The following is a 27,930-nucleotide window of genomic DNA, read 5'->3' as shown; positions in this document are numbered from 1 at the left end:
TCCTATCTTCCTCATTTTTCACAGAGAGAGCGCACATCTCTCCTCAGAAACTGGTGAGCACTGCATGGCATTTTCTATGGAGAAGGTACACTTTTTAGGTGAACATTCCCTCTTTACAATCTGCCAGGATGCTGCGATGTGGAACGTGACAAGGCTGAGGCCTCTTTGCAACTGGAGGGAAATCAAGTCATGCTCATCCTCATCCTGGGGAGGGTGCAGGTGGGGGCGGTGCAGACTGGGGTCCTGTAGGCCAAGCCCGAGATAGAGCCCTCAGGATGCTTAGTCGGGAGGCCTCTCTGGATCACCCCTGATGGGAACCAGGGAGGTGGGACTGGTCAGAGGGGCAGTCTGGACTGCGGTGGCAGCACCTTGAAGATCTCAGCGGACCCAGCAGGAGGCTATGAAGCCGGGAGGGCAGGCTGGCCTTTATGCCCTGCAGGGGCCAGTCACTGGCAGTGGGCTTCCTCCCCTTGGGCCGTAGGTAATCCCCAGAGAGGACTCAGCAGAGAGCTGGCCCCCTGACAGCCCAGCAGCTGAGGGAAGGAGTCCTTCTGTCCTGAAAGGGGGAAGGGAAGTGGAGGTGGCCATCACAGCGTGCACTGCAGGCGGTGTGCACAGGAGGGGCACATGGCCTCTTCTCCCAGAGCGGCCGCCTCTTCCTCATCGAAATTGCGGTGGGGTGGTGTGTTTTTGGCTCCAGCGTGCTCCGTATCAGAATACCGCCCTTTCAGAGGAGAGCTGGGTAGTTGGCCAGGAGAAGATGCTGGCCCTGCTCCATGCTCTGGGTTCGATTCACAGGGGGCAGGGAAGGACTCCCCATCTGCCTCTGGTCACACCCACAGCTGGTGTTTGCTGGTGTCGGTGGGCTGGGTTTGGGGCCACCCAACCCGTGCCTCTCTGGCCCCAGGGGAGCAGTGTCAGGGTGAGGAGTGGGCACTGTCTCAGACAGACCTGGGAACCTCCTTACGTGGTGACCTTGGGCAAGTTTCTAAATTTCCCGAGCTTCAGTTTCCTCATCTGTAAAGTGGAGCTAATACGGGCTTCTCGTGGTGCAGGATTGAATGAGGGAGCACATGAATGGTGCGGGTTGTAGCAGGTCCACAGCAGGGGTGGCCGTGAGCTGGGGTGGCTAAGGTTGAGGTCGGCTGCCCTCTCTCCTGATTTGTGGGGTGCCCCCGGGGTTGAGGCAGGGTGCCAACAAAGCTCAAGTCAGATATGTGGTTTGCAAAACGTTTTCGATATAGAGAAAGAAGATATATATATCTACGTAAAATGGAACACTATTCAGCCACGAGAAAGAAGGAGATTTTTCCATTCGTGACAACGTGGATGAAACTTGACAGCATTATGCTAAGTGAAATAAGTTAGACAGAGAAAGACAAATACTGTATGATATCACGTATGTGGAATCTGAAAAAAGCTGAACTCTGAGAAACAGACAGTAGAGTGGTGGTTACGAGGGGCTGAGGGTGGGGAAAATGGGGAGATGTTGGTCGAAGGGTACAAACTTCCAGTTACAAGATGAACACGTTTTGGGGATCTAACGTACAGCATGGTGATTATAGCTAATTACACTGTATTATACATTTTAATATTGCCACCAGAGTAGATCATAAATGTTCTCACCACTAAAAAGAATTGGTAATTATGTGATGGGATGGAGGTGTTAGCTAATGCAGAGGTGGTAATCACAGGCAATATATGGATGTATCAAATTAATGCATTGTATACCTTAACTTACATGTTATTATAAGTCAATTATATCTCAATAAAGTTGGGGAAAAAAGGTCAAGTAAAATGCTATGTGCAAGGTAAGAGAAGCAATGGGGAAAGAGCCCTGATGTCTCATGGTGACAATGGCCACGGACAAACTTATCAGATCTGCCCAGAAAGCCGTACGGGGCAGGTAAGTGTGACAAGGTGCAGAATTGGGTGGTGTTCTGGCCTGGGATGGAGAAGGCTGCTCCCCAGACATTCCTAACGTTTATACTAACTTACCACCTTACAATGTCAATTATTACAAACCCACAAGGTGCAGCCTTAGTCACCCACTGGGTGACGTCCCTAAGAGGTGGGTGAGGGGTGCTGTTCCAGGGATGAGGGGCCAGAGCTGGTGTCCAGGCCTCAGAGCTTTTTAGTGGAAGAAGGAGGATTTTAATCTCACCTTTCTGACCTCAAGTCTAGAGACCTTTCCACTTGGTTGCTCCTCAGCAGGGGCTGGGCAGCCGGGGGCAGTGTGAGGGCTCAGGTACCCTGGCCCCAGGATGGAGGGCCCCCCCGTGCTGGGTGGTAGCTTCCTGGGCCAGCTGTCTCCCGGCCCTGATTCTGATGCACTCCTGGGTCTCCTTCCAGCCTGGACCCCACAGGCTCTCACTCTCCTCGACCCCCCGGAGTCCACTCAGACCCCTTCTACCCTTTGGGGAAGGTGATCCTGATGGAATCCTCAGGATGAAAAATTCCCACTCACTGGTGTGTGCCCAGACCTCAGCTGGAAGATAGATTCTCTTTATTCCGAGTCTGAGTGATGTTTTCTTCCCCGTCTCCTTTGGCTCCCCTCACCCCTGCTGGCCCTGGTGAGGGGCCCTCCTCTGGGGTGTGTGAGTCCTTCTCCATCACTGCCCCGACACCTCCAAGGTGGAGTCACTGCGCTGGGTTCCCTGCCTGCAGGTACCCCATTGCGTGGTCGCCCTCACATCCCTAGGGGGCAGGTGGGCAAGGGGGGGGCGGCTCTCTCTTCCTGGAACACCCATCCTTCTTTTCTGACTTGCGGGCACCTATGTGACGTGAAGGCTTTGCTGAAGTGCCTCCCATGTGACCCCCACTACACTGTGGCTGGTTACTGGGGAGTAGGGGACAGTCTCATCCCTGTGTGACCCGGTGCCTCTGCCAGTGCTGTGGGGCTGAGCTGAGGGTAGGAAGAGATGCTGCATGAAGGGGTGTTGGGTAGAAAAAATGAAGCCTCTAGATGGGGATGCTTAGAGAGGAGCAGATCTAGAAACATTAATAAACACTAAGATGTATCGAGGACCTACGTTGTTCCAGAAGGTCCCCTTTGGCCCTACTGGCACTCCATGTGGGACTCACAGGCCAGTTTTAGGGCATTAGTTTGGAGGTGGCTACAGGGATTTGAGTCACCAAATGGGACCCAGGACAGCTGGTGTCCCCTGGATTTCTTGAGACCTCGGACAAGTCTTTTAACTTCTGTGTTCCCCACTCTCCACCCTCAACCACCCTTCTCTCTGGGACCTGTTAGCTATGCCTAGCTACCCTTGGATCCTTCTTTTCACCGTCTCCCTTCTAAAGCTTCCCCTTTCCTTTGATTAGCAATTGACTCACTGTGGAAAGGGTTCTGAGCACGGTGTATACTCTACAAAAAGAGACAGGTCAGCACCGAGTTGCTGGGCGTGTCCAGGGATCAGAGTGTATGGGTTTCAGCTCAGATCTACATCACTGTTACTGTGCAGGAATCTGGGGTGTCAGTGCTGCATATATACGTGTCGCTGGGGAACAGCCCATCAGCTGCTCAGAGGAGCGGTTGGGGTGAGGTGTTCAGTGCTGGTTTGGGGTGAAATGTATTGGATGTGTCTTAAAGCCACAGTCGGCTTCTGTGATGGCCAGTAACATTCGTGGCCAGAGGCCTGGATAGTCCAAATTTGGTATATAGTTGAAAGTATCACTTGCATTTGACTTTGGAACACACTGTGAGTGTGTGTGTGTGTGCGTGTGCGTGTGCGTGTGTGCGCGCACGCGTGTGTGTGTGTGTGTAGGGGAGGAAGGTGGCTTTCCTTTTTGATCATGTTTACTTTAGACTCCTGTTAGAGTTAATTTGCATTCACTGGACGCAGTCCCGGCAGAGGTGGGCAGGGCTGAAGCAGCCCTCAGCCTGGACTTGTTCACGAGGTGGGGGCATGGGACTCACAGGTGCTCAGAACTCCTGGGGGCTAAGACAGTGCCTCCGTGGATGGGCCACTGGGCCAGGGAGGCAGGACTGTTTTTGGAGTTAGACCTGGCACTAAATTGTGGTCTGGGTTACTAGCGCCCATCTCTCTGGGTGCCCTGCAGCGCAGACGTGGTTTTTTTTGGAAAGGGTGATTTCAGAATCCGGACTTTTTATTTTCTTAGTTGCCTTAAATGAGCTCAGTGGCTCCCATCCTTGCTTGACTCAGTTTCCTGGGGCTTATCATATATGAGGATAACTTACAATGGACCTTCAGTAAGAGAGAGGTCATCGATACATAGAGGATGGCCTGTATATGTTCTCCATCTGCACTTAAAGGGAAGAGGGGCTCAAGTGCAGCCTGAGGGAGTGAGGTTAGACGTGAGGAAGCACTGAAACAGGGAGGGGAGAGGGGGCTTCTCTCTCTTTCTCCAGAGCCTGTTTTTTTTTTTTTTGCAGTACGCGGGTCTCTCATTGTTGTGGCCTCTCCCGTTGCGGAGCACAGGCTCCGGACACGCAGGCTCAGCGGTCATGGCTCACGGGCTCAGCGGCCATGGCTCACGGGCCCAGCCGCTCTGCGGCATGTGGGATCCTCCCGGACCGGGGCACGAACCCGTGTCCCCTGCATCGGCAGGCGGACTCTCAACCACTGTGCCACCAGGGAAGCCCTGTTGTTGTTTTTTTTTATACATAAAATACATTTTTAAAAATTTTATATTGGAGCATAGTTGATTAAAAATGTTGTGTTAGTTTCAGGTGTACAGCAAAGTGATTCAGTTATACACATACATGTATCTATCCTTTTTCAAATGCTTTTCCCATTTAGGTTATTACAGAATATTGAGTAGACTTCCCTGTGCTATACAGTAGGTCCTTGTTGGTCATCTATTTTATATACAGCACTGTGTACACGTCAATCCTAAACTCCCAATCTGTCCTTCCCCCTGACCCTTCCACCCCGGGTAACCACAGGCCGTTCTCTAAATCTGTGAGTCTGTTTCTGTTTTGTAAATAAGTTCATTTGTATCATTTTCTTTAGATTGCGCCTATAAGTGGTATCATAGGATATTTGTCTTTCTCTGTCTGACTTAGTAGGATCATCTCTAGGTCCATCCATGTTGCTGCAAATGGCATTATTTCATTCTTTTTAATGGCCGGAGACTGTTTTTTGTTTTCTGTCTTCCCTTGTCTGGGATGAGTTGCATACATGTGGCGACATGGCCCCGAGGCAGAGGGCGGACCTGATGGCTTCCCGAAGCCCCTGTGGGCCTGTGTCCGCTCCCAGGCTTGCTCATTAGTTTGCCCACAGCCAGGGGAGTTTCCTCCCTGCCTCCAATTAGCCTCTGCCCCTCCAGTTCTCTGAGAGGAGTTTCTCTTTGTGGAGGAGGAAGGGAGCAGAGAGCAGGGGCCGAGGGCTGGGGAGGGAGGGGGCTGGACTGGGGGTGGGGAGGGCCAGGGTCTGGAGGGGGAACAGCAGCCAGGCAATTCTTACAGCTTCCTATCATACTTTGATAAATTGGCTCTGAAAGGGCCTTTCCTTCAAGTGATTTATGCCTCACAGCTGTTCACGGTGTGAAGTATCTAGGTGCTGAAGGGGGCTGTGAGGCGGGCTGTGCAGGGGAGACTCTGGCCTCTTACGGCTCTGAGCCCCCAGGACCCCCTCTCTGATGCTCAGGAGAGGGCTATTCAGGTGGCCGCCTCGGAGCCCCAGCTGGGAGCCAATGGCTGCAGAACTGAATAGGGGCCTCTAGGCTGGTCTTCCAGAAGAGATGGACCAGGGAGGGAGGGTGGAGGAATGAAGTCAGACATGAAGCAGAACTTTCTGACACTGTGCTGAGTGACCAGAGAGGCTGTGGAATAGCCTCGGGTGCCCTGGCTGCCCAGCATGGGGAGATCATCAGTATTATTTACCTTGAACCTCACCATGACCCAGCGAGGTGGGCAGACAGGGCAGGCCACAACAGCCCTCTGGGACTCAGGATCAAAGAGCCCAGCAGGGATCAGAGAGTTGCCCGACATCACACAGCGGGAATCTGAGCTGGAACCTGAACTTCAGGTCCAGGAAGATTTCCCCACGGCACCTCAGCCTGCAGCCACCCAAATCTTGCACTCACCATCCCTAGCTGGCCTCGCCTGGACAGATGCACGGTGACCGCTGGCTGCCCCAGAACTGGCCTATTCCTAGTGCCCCCTCCCCCAGCCCCGGGTCCTGGAACGTTTTTCTGGTTCAGGCTGGGGGCAGGTGGTCCAAGACCTCTGCTCTAACTCAAGGCCGGGCATGAAATTTATGGGTGTGCCCCAAACCTCAGAAATGGAGATAAATTATAATGGAATGAAAATTAAAAAAAAAAACTACCAAGACAAATGCAAAAGTATTCATGATGAATAAACTATCACAATTTAAAATAAAGATAGGATCGTGAAGCTGAAATTAATTAAAAATGACCGAAGATGGTCACTTCGTCATGAGAAATGATCAAACATGCCCCTTTAAAAAAAAAAACCAACAAAAAAAAAACATGGCCATTTTTTTTCAGCTGAAAAATGAGAGAAGCAAAGGGAAGTAGATTATTATCATTATTGATGTATTTGCTTCCATCAAAGCCAAATAAACTCTGTTTTTGCTGTAAATAAAATAACGTTGTGCATTTAAATACATCTACTTTTAAATGTTTCAATATTTTTTCAAGTACTTTAATGTTCTGAAAAGAAAATTAACTATTTAAAAGTACATGGAGTCATGGAGTTAGGGGCACACATTGTTTCCTTTTGCCTCAGGCTCCAGTATGTCTTGGCTTGGTGCTGCTACTGTTTCCTGTCTTTATTCAATATTTTGATATTTTTTTCAGAAATTAATTTTTTTGCATTAACTTTGATTTTTTAAAGTATTGCCTTAAAATATCATCTAGATTACTGAGTTGTTGGATGACCCTTACATTCTGTGCATCGCCCCAACCTTGGACCTGTTTTGATGCTCTGCAGGGAGGGCAGTTGCCTTTCTTTCCTGTCCCTGGTGGGAACAAGACACAGTCCAACCCCTCAGGCTCTTGGGACCCACCTAGGCCTAGAATAGTCCCCGGGAAGGTGAGCACTGGGGCGAGAAGAGGCTGCCAAGGGAAGATGGATGGGCTCTGAGGCTCTACAGACAGAGACGAGCATCCATTCCCGAGGCCATCCATCAAGTTCCCAGTGCAGTGACACTCACCCTAGTCAGGCCAGGAGGCCCCAGCCTTCAGGAACAGGAGGCAGGAAGAAGCCAAGTGGGCAGAAGGCTCCTGCAGGCTCTGAGCTGGTGCCTGGAAGGGGTGAGGTTCAGCCAGGGCGGCCGGGCTGGGCACTGACCGGTTCCAAGGGGTGCTGTGTACTTGGTCCGGCCCCTCTTAGCTCCCATCTTGCAGGCAGGCCTCAGCCCTGCTGCTCAGACCCCGGCAGGGCTGGGGGCTGGGAGGGAGTGTGGGAAGAGAGGGGGGGAAGTACACGCGTGTGGAGGCAGACAGCTTAGCGGTGGCCTGAACACCCTCCTCTGCCTGCTCAGACCTCCGGGGGGCCCCCTGCCTGCAGAACGGAGCTGAACGAGCAGCCCCACCCTCTCCTGCCCTCTGAGCCACCAAAGGTCCTCCGCTTGAAGCCCCTCTCTGCTCCCCACCTGCAGGGCCCTCCACCCTCTCCGGCTGACCCCACAGTGGTTCCTCCTCCAGACCCAAGTTCTGCGTCCTCTCTGAGGCCTTCCCCGACTGTCCGCGGCCCTCACTGTCCCACTGGTTCTCCCCGGCCTCATTTCTGTATGGAACCATCTCACGGATGCATAAGTCACCTCCCCCAGCAGACTCTGAATTTTCTGAGGGCCTGGACGATGGCTTATACCCGGGGTCCCTTCTCAGAGCCTCGCACGTGCTGGCAGCAATGTCTGAGGGTGAGACGACCCTGTGAATGCTCTCAGGCCCGTGGCTCTCAAGCTGTGCAGCGGGCGCAGGCAGGGGTGGCTGCTGAGGGAGGGCTCCATCAGGGTCACGGTCAGGCTGGTGGAGCTCTGGTCCCTCTGTGAGCCTGTGTGGGAGCCCCCGCCCCTCTCGGGGTTCTCCTGACAGAAGACATCGCTGCCTGAGGCGCGGTACACTGGATTCTCTTCCCAGTGCGTCAGCAAATGGCAACTGCCCCCTACCAGCAGCTCAGGCCAGACACCTTTGTGTGCCCTTGACTTTGCTCTGTGTCTCACACGCCAACTGCTGTGGCTCCACCATCGAAATATACGCAGATCTCATCCCTTCTCACACCTGCACTACTGCTGTCCCAGTCAGGTCACCAGGACAGGACACCTGGACCACACAGTGGCTTCCTAATGGGTTTTCTGCATTCATTCTTGCTTCCTCCCCACCCCCAGTCCCCCATGATCTCTTCTCAAAATAGCAGCCAGGACGATCCTCTTTGCATTATGTCTGCCCTCTACTCGAAGCTTCTGGTGGTTTCTCCCTTAAGCAGAGTAAACTCTGAGATCGTTACCGTGATCTACAAGATCCCACAAGATCTGGCTCCCTCTGACCCCATCTCCACGGCTCTCTCCTTTATTTACTCTGCGTCAGCCATGCAGGCCTCCTTGCTGTTCCTGGAAGATGACAAGAACGCTCCCGCCTCAGGGCCTTTGCTGTACCCACCTCTGCCCTCCCCAGGTCTGGAATGCTGTGTCTCCAAATGTTTTCTTGGCTAGCTCCCTCGCTTTCTCCAGGCCTTTGGTTATATGTTACTCCCTCAAATAGGCCCTCCCTGGTTCTCCATATAAAATTGCACCTCTGGGGCTTCCCTGGTGGGGCAGTGGTTGAGAGTCCGCCTGCCGATGCAGGGCACACTGGTTCGTGCCCCGGTCCGGGAGGATCCCACATGCCACGGAGCGGCTGGGCCCGTGAGCCATGGCCGCTGAGCCTACACGTCCGGAGCCTGTGCTCCGCAACGGGAGAGGCCACGGCAGTGAGAGGCCCGCGTACCGCAAAAAATAAAAAGAAAAAATCGCACCCTCTGCTCCACCCCTGTCCTCCTCTTCCTCCTGTTTCGTTTTGCTTTATGACACTCAGGACATGACAGTATTTGTTGGTCTGTCTGTCTCCTTACCCTGGTGGAAACTCCAGGAGAAGAGTGACTTCTTCTGTTTTGTCACTGTTGTATCTTTGGTGCTCAGAAAAGCAATGGCACACAATAGGTGCTTATCCGAACGGCTTACCGCCTACTAGCGGCATATGATGGGGGAGAAAGTTCTCCCATCTGCCTATGGGTGGATGGACTTGCATCCCATCAGGCCACATCCAGCTCTCATGGTCTGCTGGAAGGCCCCCTCTGCACCCGTGGTCCCTACTTTGCATCAGGTTGGCACTTTATACTTTTCCAATGGCTGTCAACACAGGATCTCATTTCGTCTTCTTGCCCATCCCTGGAGGCTCAAGTGGTAAAGTGAGATGCCTGAGGTCACCTATGAGTGAGGGGTAGACCCTGGGTCAGAGGCACGTCCCCTGGGGCTCAGCCTCATCATCCCAGCTCTCTGGGGTGGCCTATGGCCTGACTCATGAGTGATCTCTGGGGCCCATGTCCAGGCCAGCCCCTGGGGAGGCTTCTGAGCAAATCCTCAGCCTCTCCAGTCCGGGCTTGGTTCCCGGTGTGAGTCACAGCTCTGTCACTGCTCTTGCCTGTTTTATGATGAAGGGTGATTATACTAAGGGACATTAATTACAGGAAATAACGGCTCACTCTTGGGGCTTCTCCAGCCTGGTTTTGCTGAAGAGCCCAGTGCGCTTCCATTCATTTCAAATGGCCTCTTTGAATAGTGAGCACAGACAAGAATATTTGTTCCTATTTTACAGATTAAGACAGGGGAGGGGCCAGTGCAATGGCATGTTGTAAACCCTGCTCTCCAAACATTACATAACACACCAAACAAACCCTGATTGTAATGTTTGGCAATTTCTAGGGTATAAATCCTCCCATTACGGCCAGTTACAAGCTGCCGACATGTCTTCACTGGATGCAGAGCTGGGAAGAGACGTCCGCCAACCCCTCTCCCGGGCAGCATGCACTGTGCCAGGGTGAGAGCCCTGAGCTTCTCTTCGGACCTTCACAGTTCATGCTCACATTCAGTACTCGTCTGATTTTCATAACAACCTTTTAGATGGGCAGCTATTCTTATGCCCATTTATCAGATGAGAAAACTGGGGCTCAGAGATGAACTGATTTGTTCCAGGTGGGAGGGGAGGGCTATGTGTCCCTGCTGGGAATGCCGGCCAAGCCGAGGCAGGGCAGCCAGGAGGGAAAGGAGAGGAGGGCACCCTGCCTGCTTTAGTCCTCTGGCCGCTCCTCCCTCAGCCTGAGCTGACCTGGACAGTTGCAGCGGAAGGTAAACTCCCTTAGCTAATAGGTGACCTTGGTGGTCGTTCATCTGTTCTGTGGACTCTACTGACAGCTGTTGTGGGCTGGGCCTGGGCTTGGTGCTGGGTGCAGAGGGCAGGGAGACCAGGCCCTGACCAGCGGAGACACGCAGTCCAGGTGGGAAGACATCCACACAGCACAGGACTGTGTGGTGAGGGCTGTCACGGGGAGCGTAGGACGCATGGGAACCTAGAAGGGACCCTAACTCAGAGGCCGGGGAAGGCCGAGGCCTGGAGGGGCCTGGGCGGCGTGTGGGGTGGAGAAGAGCAAGGAGAGGCGTCTTCCACACACAGGAAGAGAGAGAATCGTGTGATTAACGCTTGGGAGAGGATGAGTGAGGGGGTACCCTGCAGTGGGGAGAGCGGAGGCTGGGGGGAGGCGGGTCCTCAGCCGGACACTCCTGGCCCCCAGTGCCTTTTCAGCTCTGCCACTCCGTGGCTGCGTTCCCTGAGCGTGCTCAGACTCTGCGAGTTTGCTATGAGAATCTGGAGCAGCATGAGGCAGATGCCAGCCTGGTCAGCCCGTATTTGGATTTGGGATCCTGAGAAACTGACCTCCTATTTGCCGGTCTTAAATCCCAGCTCCCTGGAACCCACTGGAGGCAGAAAAGGAGTCTGCTGCCCCGCCCTCCCTGCCCCCAGCCCCAGAGCAACTCCCTGCAGAGGGCAGGGCTGGTGTGTGGTCGGCAGGTGCCCACACATGGCTTCTGGCCACAGGATGCCATGGCCCGTGGGAGCCCGCGAGGCAGGCTGTGTGTCAGGGAGAGGGGCTCCCCATGCAGATGGCTGACCAAGGGCCAGGTGGCTGAGACCCCACCCTGCTCTGGGTGCCCCAGGGCAACAGGGCACTTCTGGTGCATTTGCCACTGGGGGTGGGACATGTGCTTTGGAGCCCTAAGCAGCTGTGTAAGAACTTCACTGTCCTGAGGCCACTGCGCTGGAGAGACCACTTGGAGAGACCACACAGAGATGGAGAGAGGGGCCAAGGAGCTGGCACTCCAGCTCCCTGACACTCACATATTCCCAGCCCAGGCACCAGACATGTAAATCGAGGAGACTTTGAGATGACCCAGCCCCACTGGGCTTGGCCATGACACACCCGGAGCCAGAACAGACCGGCCAAGCTGGGTTTAGCTTCTTGACCTGCAGAAACTACGAGAATTTAATAACTGATGCCTGCTGTTTTAAGCCCCTGGGTTTGGGGATGACTTGTTATGTAGCAATAGAGAACTGGCACAGACTTTGCAGGGATATCTGCGCTCAGAACATCACGAGGCACCGTGCTCGTCACGTGCTTGCCTATACGCAGTCACCTTTCTCTCTGTGATAACCAAGAAGGCTGGTAGGGCAGCTATTCTTTTTTTTTTTGCGGTACGCGGGCCTCTCACTGTTGTGGCCTCTCCTGTTGCGGAGCACAGGCTCCGGACGCGCAGCCTCAGCGGCCATGGCTCACGGGCCCAGCTGCTCCGCGGCATGTGGGATCCTCCTGGACCGGGGCACGAACCCGCGTCCCCTGCATTGGCAGGTAGACTCCCAACAACTGCGCTACCAGGGAAGCCCTATTTACTTGTTTATTTTTGGCTGCAATGGGTCTTTGTTGCTGTGCGCGGGCTTTCTCTAGTTGTGGCGAGCGGGGGCTACTCTTTGCTGTGGTGCACAAGCTTCTCACTAGAGTGGCTTCTCTTGTTGCAGAGCACAGGCTCTAGGCACGCAGGCTTCAGTAGTTGTGGCACGCGGGCTCAGTAGTTGTGGCTCGTGGGCTCTAGAGCGCAGGCTCAGTAGTTGTGGTGCACAGGCTTAGTTGCTCCGTGGTATGTGGGATCTTCCTGGACCAGGGCTCGAACCCCTGTCCCCTGCACTGGCAGGCAGTTTCTTAACCACTGCACCACCAGGGAAGTCCCGGTCAGTTGATTTTTGACAAAGGCAATTTGGTGGGGGAAAGTGTAGTCTTTTCCAACAAACAATGCTGGAACAACTGGATAGCTCTATGCAAAAATGATGAATTTAGTTCCTTACCTCACAAATTACCTAGAAATTAACTTAAAATGAATCATAGACTAGATGTAAGAGCTAAAACTGTAAAACTTGCAAAGAAAATATAGCAGTACATTTTTGTGACCTTGGTTTAGACAGAGTTCTTAGATAGAATATCAAAAGCACAATCCATAAAAGAAAAAAAATACTAAACTGGGCTTAACATTAAAAGGTTTTGTGCTTCAATAGATACCATTAAGAAGATGAAGAAAGAAGCCACAAACTGAGAGAAAATAGTCACAAATTATATATCTGATAAAGGACTTGTATGCAGAGTGTATAAAGAACTCTTACAACACAATTCTAATAAGATGGCAAAAGATTTGTATAAACACAGCAAAGAAAATAAAAAATGGATACTTATCAGATCCAAAGATGCTTAATACATGAGTCATTAGGCGAATGCAAATGAAAAGCATAGAGGAGCACCACTTTGACCCACTAGATTGGTTATAACAGAAAAGCCAAACAACACCCAGCGCTGATGAGGATGTAGACAAGCTGGAACTCTCATACGTTGCTGGTGGGAACAGAGTAAAATGATGCAGTCACTTTGGAGACTTTGAAAGCCCTCAACCCCAAATTAGCAAACTGAATGCAGCAACATCAAAAAGGATTATACACCATGACCCAATGGGATTTTCCCCAGGAATTCAAGGTTTGTGCCACTTTGGCACTTTTTAGAAAAAGTTAATTATAAACTTTCCACACGGCCTAGCTAGTCCACTTCCTGGGAATCTACCCATGAAAAATGAAAACACATACATGCACTTGGACTTGTATGTGAGTGCTCACAGCAGCATTATTCACAACAGCCTCAAACCGGAAACAATCCAAATGTCCATCAAGTGATGAAGGAATAAACAAAATGTGTCAAACCATACAATGGGATACTAAAAAGAAATGAACTATGGACACTTGCTACAACACAGATGAATCTCAAAAACATGATGCTAACTGAAGGAGCCGGACACAAAGGCCACATATTTTGAGTCTATTTATATGAAATATCCAGAAAGGGCAAACCTATGAAGACACAAAGCTGGTCAGTGGTTGCTGGGTCTGGAGGTGGGAGCAGAGATGGACAAGGGATCTTTTTAGGAAATGGCCTAATACTGGATTATGGTGATGGTTGCATAACTCTATCTACTAAAAATCATTGAGTTGTGCACTTAAAATGGGTGGATTTAATGGTATATAAATTATACCTCAATAAAGCTCTTAAAAAATAAAGGGGAAGGGCTTCCCTGGTGGTGCAGTGGTTGAGAGTCTGCCTGCCGATGCAGGGGACATGGGTTCGTGCCCCAGTCCTGGAAGATCCCATATGCCACGGAGTGGCTGGTTCCATGAGCCATGGCCGCTGAGCTTGAGCAGCCGGAGCCTGTGCTCTGCAACGGGAGAGGCCACAACAGTGAGAGGCCCACGTACCGCAAAAAAAATAAATAAAATAAAATAAAATAAAATAAAGGGGAAGATGAAAAAGGACACTTCCTCTGTGAAGTCTACCCTGAGTGTTCAACCTGCTCTTTTCCCCAGGAAACCCCACCCCTTATACTCTGCTCTACATTTTTTGATAGCACTTACCACCTTCTAATAAGCTATAACATTTTCTTCTTGTATTTATTTTTTATTGATGAACTCTTTGCTAGAATAGAAGTTCCTTGGAGTCAGGAGATTTTAGTATGTTTTGATTACTGATGCATATTCCCCATGCCTAGGACAGTGCCAGGTGTGCAGAAGGTACACAGATGTATGTTGAAAAACATAATGAGGGAAGAAGTGCTCTTGGGCTCTGTTTCAGCTCTGCCTTCCCTTGCTGTAGGACCTGAGTTATGCACCGTCTCTCTCTGGACCCATCTACCCAGAAGGTTAGGGGATTGGGAATTGGGGGATGCTGCCAGCAGTGTGGACTTAGAGACCTTGCCCTGAAGCTCCCCTGCTGAAAGAGTTGCAGACAGCGCTTGTGGCTTTGAAAAATGCACAAAGTGAAGACACATTTGGACCTTATTCATTTGCCCCAAAGTATTTGGGGTTTGACGTCATTTTAAAGATGCCTTCTTCATTTAAACTGACTTACTCTCCACCAGAGTTAAATAATTCATGTTGATTTAGGAAGCTTTCTTTCTTTCTTTTTTTTTAACATCTTTATTGGAGTATAATTGCTTTACAATGGTGTGTTAGTTTCTGCTTTATAACAAAGTGAATCAGCTATACATATACATATATCCCCATATCTCCTCCCTCTTGCGTCTCCCTCCCACCCTCCCTATCCCACCCCTCTAGGTGATCACAAAGCACCGAGCTGATCTCCCTGTGCTATGTGGCTGCTTCCCACTAGCTATCTATTTTACATCTGGTAGTGTATATGTCCATGCCACTCTCTCACTTCAGCCCAGCTTACCCTTCTCACCCCCGCCATGTCCTCAAGTCCATTCTCTATGTCTGCATCTTTATTCCTGTCCTGCCTCTAGGTTCTTCAGAACTATTTTTTTTTTTTAGATTCCATATATATGTGTTAGCATATGGTATTTGTTTTTCTCTTTCTGACTTACTTCACTCTGTATGACAGTCTCTAGGTCCATCCACCTCACTACAAATAACCCAATTTCATTTCTTTTTATGGCTGAGTAATATTCCATTGTATATATGTGCCACATCTTCTTTATCCATTCATCTGTCGATGAACACTTAAGTTGTAAGAAGCTTTATTTCTAATGGGAGCCACAAGACAGCTGAGTTAATATTAGAACAGACCAGGAAGAAGAGGGAAATAGATAGGAATACTGGGAAAATCCCCTTTTTAATAATTAACCTGACATCCACTATCCTTCCCCCCCTCACTTCCAATCCCCCTTACTCTGCTTTCTCATTTTCATAGCACTTGTTACCACCTGATATCCTACACAGCTACACAATGTACTTGCTTAATGTTTATTATGTATCGACTGTCTTTCTCTGTTAGAACACGAGCTCCACCGGGGCAGGGGTGCTTTTCTCTCTCATTTACTAATGAATCTCCAGTGTCTGGCACATAATATGTGTCAATCAAATCCTTGGTGCTCGAGTCTTCCTGCTCTGGGTCCCCCAAATCCCTGCCTTCCAGGTTTTCAGGAAGTTAGAAGGATCACCTCATGCAGTATCACCCTTACAGCTCCGGCCCTGGAACCGTTTTGGTATTTTTCAACTCAGAGGTTCTGGCAGATGGGAGAAGCAGCAGTGTGCATGGGTGTGTAACTTGAAAGTGCATGCCACTTAGTGGCATGTGTGTTAGTTTCATGCTTGCAACAATTCTCGGAGATTGGTATTTTTATTATCCCCATTTTGTAGATGAAGAACCAGAAACTCCATCCATTCATTCAATCACTCATTCGTTCATTCATTCATTCCTTAAAAACCCCCAACGTTACTGAGTATCTACCCTGTACTAAGTACTGGTTATAGAGTTGAACCAGAGGCCCAGAGGGAGCTCTGAGGACCTTGCCCAAGGTCACACAGTGAGTAAGTGGCAGGCAGGTATTCTGGTTCTCGGCACAGCCTCTTCCCCTTGCACCACAGCTCTGCACACGTGCTGGGGGGCCTGAGCAGCATCCCGGCAGATCTGGCTGGGGGTGCATGGAAGCTGGATGTGGAGGCGGGCTCTGGGGCTAAGGTGTACAGCCAGAATCCCAGCTCTGGGCAGGACTTTGAAAGGTCCTTTCTATAGCCTCAAAGTGGGATGTTGCCTAAAATACCCTCATCAGTTACTGTCTATGACTCAGGCACCACATGAATTCGGGTTCCAGTGGGGGATTTTCCTAAAATAGCTGGTAGAGCAAGTTGGGCTCCTTACTGCAGAAGCCGTTGCCTTCTGGGAGCTGGATGGTTTTTCGTAGTAATGGGTCATCTTATTTATCACCACCTTTATTTTACAGATGAGGACACTGAGACCCAGAGAGGCTGAGTAACCAGATCACACAGCTGGTTAATGGCAGGACCATGACAGTTGCCTCCAAGCCTGTGGCTCTGCCCGTGACACCATGATTCCAGAGGTGTTCTGTGGGGTGGAAGGGCACCCAGCCCTCGCCTCGCTCAGCTTCACAGGATCTGACCCTTCCCCTTTTTCCTCTCTGTCCCCTGGCTCCTTCCCTCTGTCTCCCTGAGGTAGCAAATGCTCAGCTTACAGTTGCTCCTTGCCTGATTGCATCTGAGAGCTGGGAACACAAGGCTAATTAATGTGTCTGTGACTCTAGGCTTGGCTGCCGGGCCCGGGTCCCCATGCCCTCCCTGGAGCATGGCAGACTCTGAGCTGGCCCTCTGACTTCTCTAAGCAGGCTGCCGGCAGTTGCATATTTTAACAGTGCGCATCTGTTGGCTATATAATCTCTCGTATTTGCCCTTCTCACTTGGTGCTTTGATGGAAGACCCCTGGGGGTCTCCCTCTGTTCCAGCCAAAGTGTTTGCTTTGCAATTTTGCTGGAATACCATCCGATTCTGCTCTTACAACTTCTGCAGGTTCTAATCAGGCTCTTACTTTATTTAATTAAAAATCTATCTCAGGCAAATACGGACTAAATTAGGGAAGCTCTCTCATTCCTGGAACATAGGGAAAGCAGCGCCCCCCTTGGGGATCTGGCTGGGACATTTTTCCAGGCTGAGATGTCATGGCAAAGCAGATGGGATCTTGGTTGGGAAGCTGGCTGCCCAGCGTAGAAACAGCCCTCTCTCTGCTGGGACAGGAGAAGCCCTGTCTATCCACCACCATGAATAGACCAGGCTCCCTTTCCAGAAGGCTGGGTCAGCTTCTGCCTGTAGGGCCTCCCTCCAGGGCAGTAGGTGGGGCTGTATACCATGGAGAAACTCAGCTAGAGTCCTGCAGGGCCAGGCCAGGGCTGGGACCCACAGGACCACTCAGGGATAGGGACTTAGGGTAGCCTTGAGGAGTCAGGGGGGAATGTAGCAGAGCCTGGGGAAGCTTGAGGAGTGGTTTTTGTGGAGTCCTTACGAAAGGCTGATGGACAAATGCCAGCTCAGTCTCCCTTTCTGGCCTCAGGAATTCCACCCAGGCCATCCTGCTAGGGTCTCCTGGAAACTCTGCCTTCCCTCTCTTCAACTGATCTCCAGACTTGTGAAACATTTCCCACCCCAAACTGCCAGAAGCCAGTGCCAGGCCAGGCCTCTGGAGAGGGAGACGGGGGAGTGAACACCTTTTAGATGTGACCCAAGACAAAATTAAGTCTGTTCAGATCAGATCCAGAGGCCCTGCTCTCAGAAGCCTGGCTCTTAACCAGCCAGACAAAGGCAATCCTCAGGGCATTTAGGGATGTGGAGACCGGGCAGAGAGCACCCTTTGCTCCTCTAAGCCTCAGACCCTCATTTGGGGCCACAATCCCCATCCCACAGGCCGGCATCGGAACAGGCGAGGTAACATAAGTGGTTTGGAGTTGGAAAATCTGGGGTCTATTTTGAGGGCTAATTCAGCTGTGTGACCTCCCATGAGAGCCTTTGCCTCTCTGAGCCTCAACTTCCTTATCTGTAAAACATTTGGGATAATGTGGACTTTGTCACCTAACTGAGATAGTAGAGAGGAAGGGAGGCTGTGACTGGCTGGGTATGACCAGGTTGAAGCTCTGATACCAGGATGTGAACTTAAGAACCAGAGGAGTCTCCATCTGTTTTCCATCCTGCGTGAAGTCAGGAGTGGGCCCTGCTCAGGTTCCTCTCATTTTAGCATCTCTGGGACCCTCTGGAAGGGGTACAAGGGAAGGGGTGGTGCTAAATAACCTCTGGAGATGAAGATCCTACAATTCCACTTAGCAAATCGATATGGCCTTTTGCAATCCTTAAAGATCAGAAAATATATTAGGCACTGAATCCTCCTCTCTCCTCCCTCAATCCCTGCAGCGATTACAGACCGGGTCCCATTTTAGCCACATCTCAGGAGGGACGAAGGTGGCAGCCTCTCCCTCTAACACAGGAGGTGCTCTTCCTGGTCAATCCCAACTTACTGACCCTCCAGAGCAGGTTTATTTTTCTCATTCCTTCCATCGCAGGTGGGGGGAACCTGAGAGGTGGAAGGGGGTTTCTGAGGTTGGCCCCCACTTCCTCCTTCTCGTCTCAAGACGCCAAGCTCCGAGCTGGGTAAGTGGTCCTCCGGGGTCAGTCTGCTGCTGTGCTTGAGACTGTCTACCCCGTGTGCTGGCCGTGCAGATCTGAAGATAACCTGACACCCTCGTAAATATTTCATCTCTGAGTAGCCAGCAGCAAGGAGGTAGCACGCCAGCTGCTGACCCTGTTGTCAAACTTCACAACAGCTGCAGGAGGCGGGGGTGGGAGGGACTTCCCTCTTCTGGCTGCCTGTGTGCCATCCCCCATGCGTGCCCTTTGCTTCTCTGAGCCTCAGACCCTCATCCGGGGTTCACAATCCCCGTCCCGCGGGCCGGCGTTGGAACAGGCGCAGTAACATAAGAGGAGGTGCTGAGAGGGCTGCTGTGCAGCGCTATGCAAACGTGAGCTATTATTACTTATGGGCCGGCGTGGTTCCCAGAGGGCCTGGCCCCTGGCTAACATCTGGCCGGAGGAGGCAGTTGACAGGGGCTGAGCTCTAAACTGGGATGAGGCAGCTGGAGAGGTAGATGAGCCCGTCCCCTGGTCTCAGGCGGGTGTGCCCGAGTCAAGGAGTGGGGACCTCTTCAGGAGGATGTCCCAGGGATGCTGGGCTCCTGGGAAGCCAAGATGGAGAACGACCAAGGAGTAAAGGTGTGATTTAGCATAAGAACCTGAAACGACTTTTCCTGGGGATGACGTAGGCAGCCCGGTCCTCCACCTGAGAGCTGGGATTCCCAGGGAGCAGCAAAGGTGGGAAGGAGCAGGGTCGGGGTGGTCCCTATGGATGCTGAAGTCATGGAGAGAACTGAGCTCCATGCTGAGTCTGACAGGGGAGGGTTTTAGATGGGGCTTTGTCAGCACCAGGGGAGGGCAGTTCAGAAAGAAGGGACTCGAGGATGTGTCTCCTTCTTCTCTGGATCTCCGTCACCGAGCACAGGACCTCACGTGGATCACGTGTGCAGAACATGTTTCCTGATTCAATAAATAAGCACCCAGGAGCCCTTTTTAACTCCTTAAGTGGCAGTCAAACACACTGGGGTTGGGCAAAGTCAGAGGCCAGCTGGTGCTGGCCTTCTGATGTCCAGGGCAGGAACTTTCATTTTTCCCCCTTTGGGTGGGGAGGGACTGACACAGTGGGGCAGCAGTGGTCAGAGCCCTGTGGGACAATGCCGGGGAGCTTTGTCCAGTGGGGAGGGCCCTCCAGTCTGGCCCCTGGCTTCTGGAGCTGAGCCCGGGGTGCTTCCCATAGCATCCTCAGCCCACCGTACGGACGGTTCTTACCTAGGACGGTGAGGCGTGCAGGGCGGGACCGGATGGCGGCCTGGATGGCCTGGCACTCGTACACAGCATCATCTTGCAGCTCTGCCCGCAGGATCTTCAGGTGATGTTCCCCTGACAGGTGGTTCCCTACCACCAGGTACTGTGGGTAACCTGCGGAGACGGCAGGCATATCAGGAGGGCTGGGGCGGGGGTGGAGGAGCCGGGCATGACAGACAGGCACAGCGGGGGACGGGGGGGACACCCAAGCCGGGGCTGGTCCTAGGGGCTGGCAGAGCAGGAGGTGACTGCCCAGGGCCCTGATCTCAGTATAAGGAGCACAAAAGAGAGTTTCCCCAGGGGGCTGGGGCAGCGTGTGTGTGTGTACGCGTGTGTGTGTGTGCACGTGCGCACGCACGTGCGTGTGCATGTGTGTGTGTACAAGGGTACTGTAGGTTTTAAGTTTAGGAATGTTGGGGAAGCTATTATTAGAGTGGGAAGGAGACAGCAGAGATAGGGGTGCTAAATGTGGACAGACACAGCGGGGCTGTCACCCTGGAAAGCAGCGCGCTCGGCACTGTGGTTTGTAAAGCAGACATGCATCCTAATAAGGAGACACACAGAGAGACAGAGAGACCCAGGCTGAGATGTACGAACTGAGAAGACAGAGTCAGAAGGAGGGAGAAGAAGGAAAAAAAAAACTTGGAAAAGGATCAGGAGTCACTCTGGGGAAAACTTTAGTTTCAGGATGGGCAGGAAGTAGAAACCGAGGCCCATCCACCAGTTCCCAGGAACCTCTGGTCACTTGGAACTGTAAGTGGCTCTTTTCTGGTCATTCCTACTATGACCCCCTGAACCCCAGGGCCTGATTAAACACTTAGGAGGCACTCGGGATACTTAAAAATTTGGAGCCTCTTACACCATGGGCAATGAACAACAGATAAATAAAAGCTTGAGAATGATAAATCATTAAGCAGCTTTCCTGATGCTCTGCGGGTTGAATATAAATGCCAACGTGAGTCGTGGCTGCCGGGACGGGCAGAGCCTCTCTCTCTCCCGGGTCTTGGACCCTAGACCTCCTTAGTTTCTCCCGCAGGACCTGTTTTCCATCAGTCCTCTTCCCAGAGCTCTGCTTTCCCCGCACCAGTGCCTTACAGGGTCTTTCCTCCCCTCAGAGGCCCATCCACCCTCCAGCAGCCCCGGCTGCTCCTCTTTCTGAAGGGCCTTCGCTAGGGCAGAGTGAGTTCTCAGAAACGTGCCATAGGAGGAGGGAATTGGACACATTTGGCCTTTTTTTTTTTTTTTTTTGCGGTACGTGGGCCTCTCGCTGCTGTGGCCTCTCCCGTTGTGGAGCACAGGCTCCGGATGCGCAGGCTCAGCAGCCATGGCTCACGGGCCCAGCCGCTCCGCGGCATGTGGGATCTTCCCGGACCAGGGCACGAACCCGTGTCCCCTGCATCGGCAGGCGGACTCTCAACCACTGCGCCACCAGGGAAGCCCACATTTGGCCTTTTAAAGAGACAGAAGCAGAGACAGAGGAACGTGCCATAGCTCTCTTCAAATATCTCCAAGTCTCTTAGTGGGGGTTAGATGTGTTCATGTAGCTCCCAAGGACGGCTTTAGGACCAAGGGTCAGAATGAACATGGGGAAATACTTTAGAATATTGTTAACAATTTACTGGTGTCCAACAAAGATCTGGGCTGCCAGAGGTGGTAGTGAGGTCCCCGTCACTGGCTGTATTCAGGCATACATGGGATGATCGCCTGTCAGGAATACTGCAGAGGAGATTTCTACCCTGGATGAAGTGTTGGTGCTCTTAGGCCCCTTTTACCCCCCATAACCTAAGGGTCTTCCAGAGGTGGGGCAGGGCTCCCTGGGGGTGGGCTGTTAAGCAGCACCCATTTCTGGTCAGTGGCGGTAGCTGTGATCCTCCACCAGACTCCCCAGTATGCTTTTGGGGTGCATCCTGTGTGGCTGAGCCTTTCAGGCTCACGTTTTCACGACTAGCATTGTCCCCATCATGCCATCAAGTGGTCCTGCCCTCCACAGCTGTTCAGGCCTGGCTGGAGATGCTACAAGGCCATCAGCTGTCCCCCCAAGAGCCCGGCCGCCCCCCTGCCCTCCCTTCCTGCCCTCTGCTGAGCTTTGGGAAGGAGCCCGGGTAAGTTAAGTTGGCTCTCCCTGGGGCCGGGTGAGGGGCTGGAAGTGGGTGCTAGTCCAGCTCTCACCCTGCTGCGGCTGTCCTCAATGTAGCTGGCTCACTGCCCCTAGCCCCTCCAGCCCAGCCTCTGGATCCCACTGTCCTGTGATTAGTCCCTGGTCTCCTGCAGGCATCTTGGCCGGAGCTTGTGTTTTTGTTGACTTGCAAGCCGTCAGCAGCAGGCTTCCGCTCCCATAAGCTGCTGAAAACATCAGTGATGGGTTTGTTTGTATTTAGCATAATTAGGCAGCGAGCCATGATGCTATCCCAAGGACTGGCAGCATCTTTGCAAAGCACAGGCCCAGAAGCACAGATTCTGAGGAAGTTCTAACTCCTTCCACAGCATCAACACTCTCTCTTGCTACTCCCAGGGGAGGCAAAGTTATTGGTAGTCTGGGTTCTACAGACAAATTGCCTGGATTCCAATGTCAGCTCTATCACTGCCTAGCTCTGTTGTCTTGGGTAAGTGACTTTAACTTCTTTGCCTTTCCATTTCCTTGTCGGTAAAGTGGGGACAATGCTAATACCTCACAGAGTTATGGTGAAGATCAGATCGGATAATCTATGTAAAGTACCTGGCATTCAGTAAGTAGTCTATAAATGCTAGTTTAAATGAACATAACAGTGACGTAGGGTAGCCAAAGAGGCCCCTGTTTTGAGGAGGGAGAGCAGACAGGGTATAAGGGCTTTTGGGGTTAGGAGCCAGGGTCCCATGCATTGGGATTGGGTATTTGTTTGAATCAATTTCTTTCTCGGCTGCAATTTTATTTACCTGCCAAATAAAGGGGAAAAGCCTTCTTTTTCTACCCGTGGATGATTGTAGATTTATGAGATAATGTCTGAGAAATATTTCAGCTTCTTAGAAGAAAAATGTTCCATCAGTATGAGGGAGTGTATTTATAAATCACTTCCTTCGACTGTTTTTTCCAGCTTTGGTGACCAGAAAGATAGTAAGGTCTTCAGTTAAGGCATCATTTCTGGTAGACTGGATGGGGCTACACATTTACAATAGAAGAGGGCAGAGCTGTAGCCGGCTGAAACCCCATAACACGGGCCCCAGTTCCCCCACAGCGTTAGGTGCTCGGCAAATACTTCCTGAACGGAATTGAGATCTATTATACTCACTTTCTTATCAGGCAAGCAAACAGTGTTTATTGAGCATATATTTGTCATTATCGTCGTGATGCTATTTGGGGACAAGTGATCAAATACAGAGAAAACACGTTACCAAGAGTTTGAGTTTATTGGCTCTGCAAGGAGAGGGCTGACCTTCTTTCTATCAGTGGAGTCAAGTTGGAGAGGAGTCAAGTTCATCAGATCCCATTGCCCTCCAGCACTTAGCAGGACCCAATGCTGGATCCCAGAAAGCCATTCATGGAAGTGGATGCCAGAGGGTCAATTATCCATGCAGCAGTGACCGCTCTATGAACCATCCATGGTGACCTGGGGCTTCCTCTTCACCGACCCAACAAGACCCCAGTCCCTGATGGAAGCTGAAAACCATTGACTGGGAACCCAGAGAGCTTCCTTAACCAGCAGCAGTGCTGGGCCAGCTCAGAGCCTCGTGGAGCGTGAAGGACTCGGTTTGGGAAGATCGTATTATTCCCCCAGTTCCTCTGTGGTAAGGGGGTTCAGAGTCCCTGAAATTGGCTGGTTCCCACAATACTTAAATTTTATGGCAGCACAGTATATTTTGGAGATGTGATTGTGTATTTTATCCATGCTCAGCTGGGCTGCAGCACTCAAACCCTGTGATGCTATTGACCATTGCTATAATATTTCAATACACATTTTTGGCAAGACATAACTCACATTTTAAAATATTAACTTCCCAACCATCATGTTCCTGAGTGCACTTCGATTTTTATTTTCCTGCAGCTGAACACCATGAGAGAGGCAAAGCTGCTTCTCAGTTGAACACATATTTTTCTCTCCTTCTCCACCCCCAGACATTCCCCAACCACAGGGATACCCACATTCCTCGTTCTGCATGTTACAGTTTATGCCAAGTTAGCAAACAGCCACATGCCTACCCTCCTCAGGGGAGAATAATAATAGCTGATGGGTGAGTGACCAGGAGGATGATTTCATTCTTTTTTCTTCCAGGGGAGAGGATGGATTGGAAAAACGTCTGTGTGGGCTTAAGGGTTGACATTTACAATAGCTAACAGGTGATGGGGCGTGGGCACCAACCAGGCAGCACAGACGCCAGCCCTCAGCAGCCATGCGAGCCCACCAGCGCATCTTTGCTGAATACCAGCCTGGGTGGTGGGCTGAACGAAGCTTGGAATTTATTTTAAACACTTGTCTTCTTTTCATCACATGGTGACCCCTAAACCCAACCAGGCTTCTTCACGTTTTCAATCTACTTGGCTCCCTTTATGGTTGGAAGGAAGGAAGCACAAGGTTGTGACTTAAGTGGGGAATACGTGTTGGACCCAGGAGAAGGAACACTTTCCTTCTGGAAAACTGACTTTATGTGATTCATGTTTGACTTTGGAATGGACCCTCCAGGGCAACACTGTGTTAAGTTTAGGACTGACCGCCGAATGGAGGGTTTACTCATAATTCATCACCAGAGGTCAGAGGGGCCCTCAAAGTCCTATGCATCCTGGACCCAGGGCCTGCCTCGCCTGCCTCTGCCCGTGGGATCTGCCATGAAAGCTGGGATTTAATCCCCAAATGCCTCTGAAGATGGGGTTCTCTAGGAGGGGGGGTGGGTGGGTAGGGCAGGGGCGGGTTCTAGGCCTTCCTGGGGGGGTCTGGGGATACTCACTTGAGAGGTCCCTGCCCACGCCCAGAGCCAAGCCGTCTTTGATCCACAGAACGAAGCCATCGTATTCAGGGATGGCGCACAGCAGTGTCACCGGCTGCCCCGATACCACAGCCTGGTCCTGGGGCTGCTGGCTGAAGGAGTACACTTGACCTAGGAAGGAAACACGTGCAACGGTCAGTGTCTTGCCGGAAGGGCTTCCCCTCGAGCTTTGGAAGCAGAGCCTAGGCTGCCCTGGGGGACAAGGACCTCCAGAGCACCTCCCTACCTGCCTGGGGCCCAGCTGCGGCTTCTTCACTGCCCCCAGCTCCATCCCCTGCTTGCAGGATCTCACCCTGGCTGCAGGCTCCCTGCCCATCAATCCCCAGTGCACTCACGCTGTGCTCCAGCCATCCTCCAGCCCCCAAACGGGACATGTGCCACTGCACTTGGCATGTGTTATTCCTCTTTCCCCTTAACGCCACTTCCTGGCGCCTACTTCCACAAGGGGGCAGAGGCAAGAGAGAGACCCCCAGTTGGAAGCACTCTGGGGGGGCGGGGTGTGCTTCAATAGGGCAACAGGCATAGGGCGTGGTGTGCTTTGGTTAAACCTGAGAATCCAAGAAATATCAATAATGTCATCGTCTTAGTGGCTCCCAGGATGGGACTAGGGCCAAATTTGGCGGGATGAGGGGTGGTGGAGTGTGAGGGATGGTGGCGTTGAGTGAGCAGGTAATCGTCTCCTGTCCCTTTCTTTCCTGCAGCAGACCCTGCACCAGCCTCTCTGTCACTGGGAGCAAATCATCAGTGTGAACCCACACCTGCCCATACACACCTCCCTGAACCATCTAAGGTAGGCAGTTCATATTTTATTAAACAGAGACACCCACATTGGGTACAATAGGCCAGACATTGTTCCAAGATTTAAAAATATTAGCCTGTTAATATTTTCATCCTCATAACAACCTATGAGGCAGGTACTCTTTTTATCCCCATTTTTCAGATGAGGAAATGAGGCCCAAGGAGGTAAAACAATAGTAACAGGAGCTGCGCATGTTAATGACTCACCACGTGCCCTGTGGGCCTTCTCTGTGGTTGTCACATCCCCCCAACCCTTGTGTGGAGCCTTATTAACCCCTTTTCACAGGGACTCAGCCCACTGAGCCTTAGAGGTTAAATAAGTTGTCCAGGGAGCATCTAGCGTCAGGACCAGGGCAGCGAATCCAAGACTTTCTGGCTCTAAGGACCATGTTCTCATCTACTGCATGCAGGTCCCTACGCCTCATCCTGGATGGACTGCTGAAGAAGGGGGGTGATGTGACCCACATTCCCTGGGAGGCCACAGCTGAATGGACAACAGGACATGGGACATTGACATCCACTGAGCTCCCGGCCCACAGTACCATCTGTGCTTCCCATGCTGTCCCTCCTGTAACTGTGTAATTACACTTCAGAGCAGGACTATTCCCATTTTATAGCAAAGACACCCAGATCAGAGAGGCAAAGTAACCTGCCCAAGGTCACACAGCTGATGAGTGGGGTTTGACCTGGGGCTCATGACGTCTAAGCCTGTATTCTTTCCTATCCCCTGCTCTGCAGATGCAGATACACAGCCGAGGAAAACAGGACCTGGTGGGCAGGCTGCCCCTCCACCTGAAGAGAGTCAGAGGTGGCCACAGAGGTCCTGGACACTGGCTGCTGTCCAACTTGGGGGCACAGAGCCCCAGGCTTGGACCACGGTTAGGGCCAAGCTCTCAGCAGCAGATGGCCCTAAGAAGGGAGCCACTAACGTGTGGCTCCAAGGGGCGCTGGGGATGTCAGTGAAGGAGAGACAGAGGTCCACACTGGAGAGTTGGTGGCAGGCGGGAAGGTAGCTGAGTTTCCAACCTGATGCGATCTTGGCTGGGTCTCTGAGGGATCTCATTAAAAATCAAATCGGCCCTGAATTGTGAGAGTAACACTTTTTATTCTGATTTGAGCGTTATAAATCAGATTTCATCAGCTATGTGTGGGTTTTTTTTTTTTTTCCTTCCTTCCTGTCTCTTCAAGTTCCCTGTTGTAATTAGACTGTTTCTGGCACCAAAGCAAGAGAGAGAAGGAGGGAAGAGATGAGAGGAGAAAGGGAGGGGAGTGAGGAGAGCAGGAGAGGAGAAGTGGAGAGGAAGAGAGAGATGGAGAGAAGGCAGAGGGAGACGAGGAGGAGAAAGAGGGGCGGGAGAGGCTGGGATGCAGAGAGGATGTGTGAGCGGGAGACCGGTCCTCTCCCAGCCTCCTCCTCCAGGCTCTAATGATGATTTCACAGCGCATTCTTCTATCTCAGCATCTTCCTTGCAAGGACAGTGTCAAGACAGCAGCAATAGCTGCCAAAGATTGTGTGATCAGAGAGAAGTGTCAGGTTGTCAGCTGAGAGCTGGGGGGGTGGGAGAAGCTGGCCCTCAGCCGTGGAGCTTGAGCCCCCAGAATGCCCATGAATAGGGAGGCCTGAGGTGGGAACTGGCCTGGTCTCCCCCGTCCCCCCCACCCAGTCCCGCTTCCTCTTGGTGTTGGTGAGGGTGCCCGGGGAGCTGGAGTGCAGGAAGCATCCCCAGGCCAAGGTGCGGGCAGGGGCGAGGGTGAGAAGCACAAGGGTGACGGGTGTGGCAGTGCCCCAGGGAGAAGAGGGGCTGTCACCATGGAAACCGGGCTCTGGAGGGGCCGGGAGGAGAGGTTGTCAGAAGCAGGCGTGCAGGTGGACACTAAGCGGTCACTATTTCACCTTGGAGGCCGCCTCAGAGCCAGGAGTTGGGGTAGGGGCCGACGGAAGGGAGCCTGAGGGGCAGGGAAGTAGGAACTGGCCTCGAGGGGACTAGAGTCTCCTGACCCATCCTAGCAGGCTTCAGAGGGACTTTTCGGCTTTCACATTTTGTTCGTTTGGATCCCCTTGGCTTTTCTATGGAAAGAATGTTTCTGGAGGGATACAGGTACGCTGGATAGTCTCATAAAGCTGCCCCAAAGGACATGATTGGCAAATTATTTCGGGGGAGGGCGTAGTTAGTGCTCTGATGACTTTTTTTTTTTTTTTTTTTTTTTGGCCGCACCTGGCGGCATGCAGAATCTTAGCTCCCCGACAGGGATTGAACCTGTACTCCCTGCAGTGGAAGCATGGAGTCCTAACCACTGGGCCACCGGGGAAGTCCCAGCATACTTTTAATTTTTGTGCATTAAATACAAGCCATTCAACACTTTTCTCTTTTGAATCAATGAGATGCTTTCTCAAGC

At 51.9% G+C, this 27,930-nt stretch overlaps 1 protein-coding gene across 3 annotated transcripts in view; it reads right to left on the bottom strand.

Moving 5' to 3' along the window:
• The window catches only part of KIRREL3 (kirre like nephrin family adhesion molecule 3), a 537,771-nt gene that overhangs the window by 55,419 nt on the left and 454,422 nt on the right, over positions 1–27,930 (bottom strand). For all 3 annotated transcript variants that reach the window (XM_081239339.1, XM_081239341.1, XM_081239340.1), the window contains 2 exons: positions 24,697–24,846; positions 19,744–19,893 (listed from right to left, as the gene is read on the bottom strand). In XM_081239339.1, coding sequence (XP_081095465.1) covers positions 19,744–19,893; positions 24,697–24,846 — 300 coding nt within the window. The remainder of the gene's footprint in view (positions 1–19,743; positions 19,894–24,696; positions 24,847–27,930) is intronic.

This window comes from Mesoplodon bidens, assembly GCF_964165515.1.
Source record: "Mesoplodon bidens genome assembly, chromosome: 7".
NCBI lineage: Eukaryota > Metazoa > Chordata > Mammalia > Artiodactyla > Ziphiidae > Mesoplodon > Mesoplodon bidens.
Note: the sequence above shows the minus strand (reverse complement) of the source record. Positions and strands in the feature narration are given on the sequence as shown.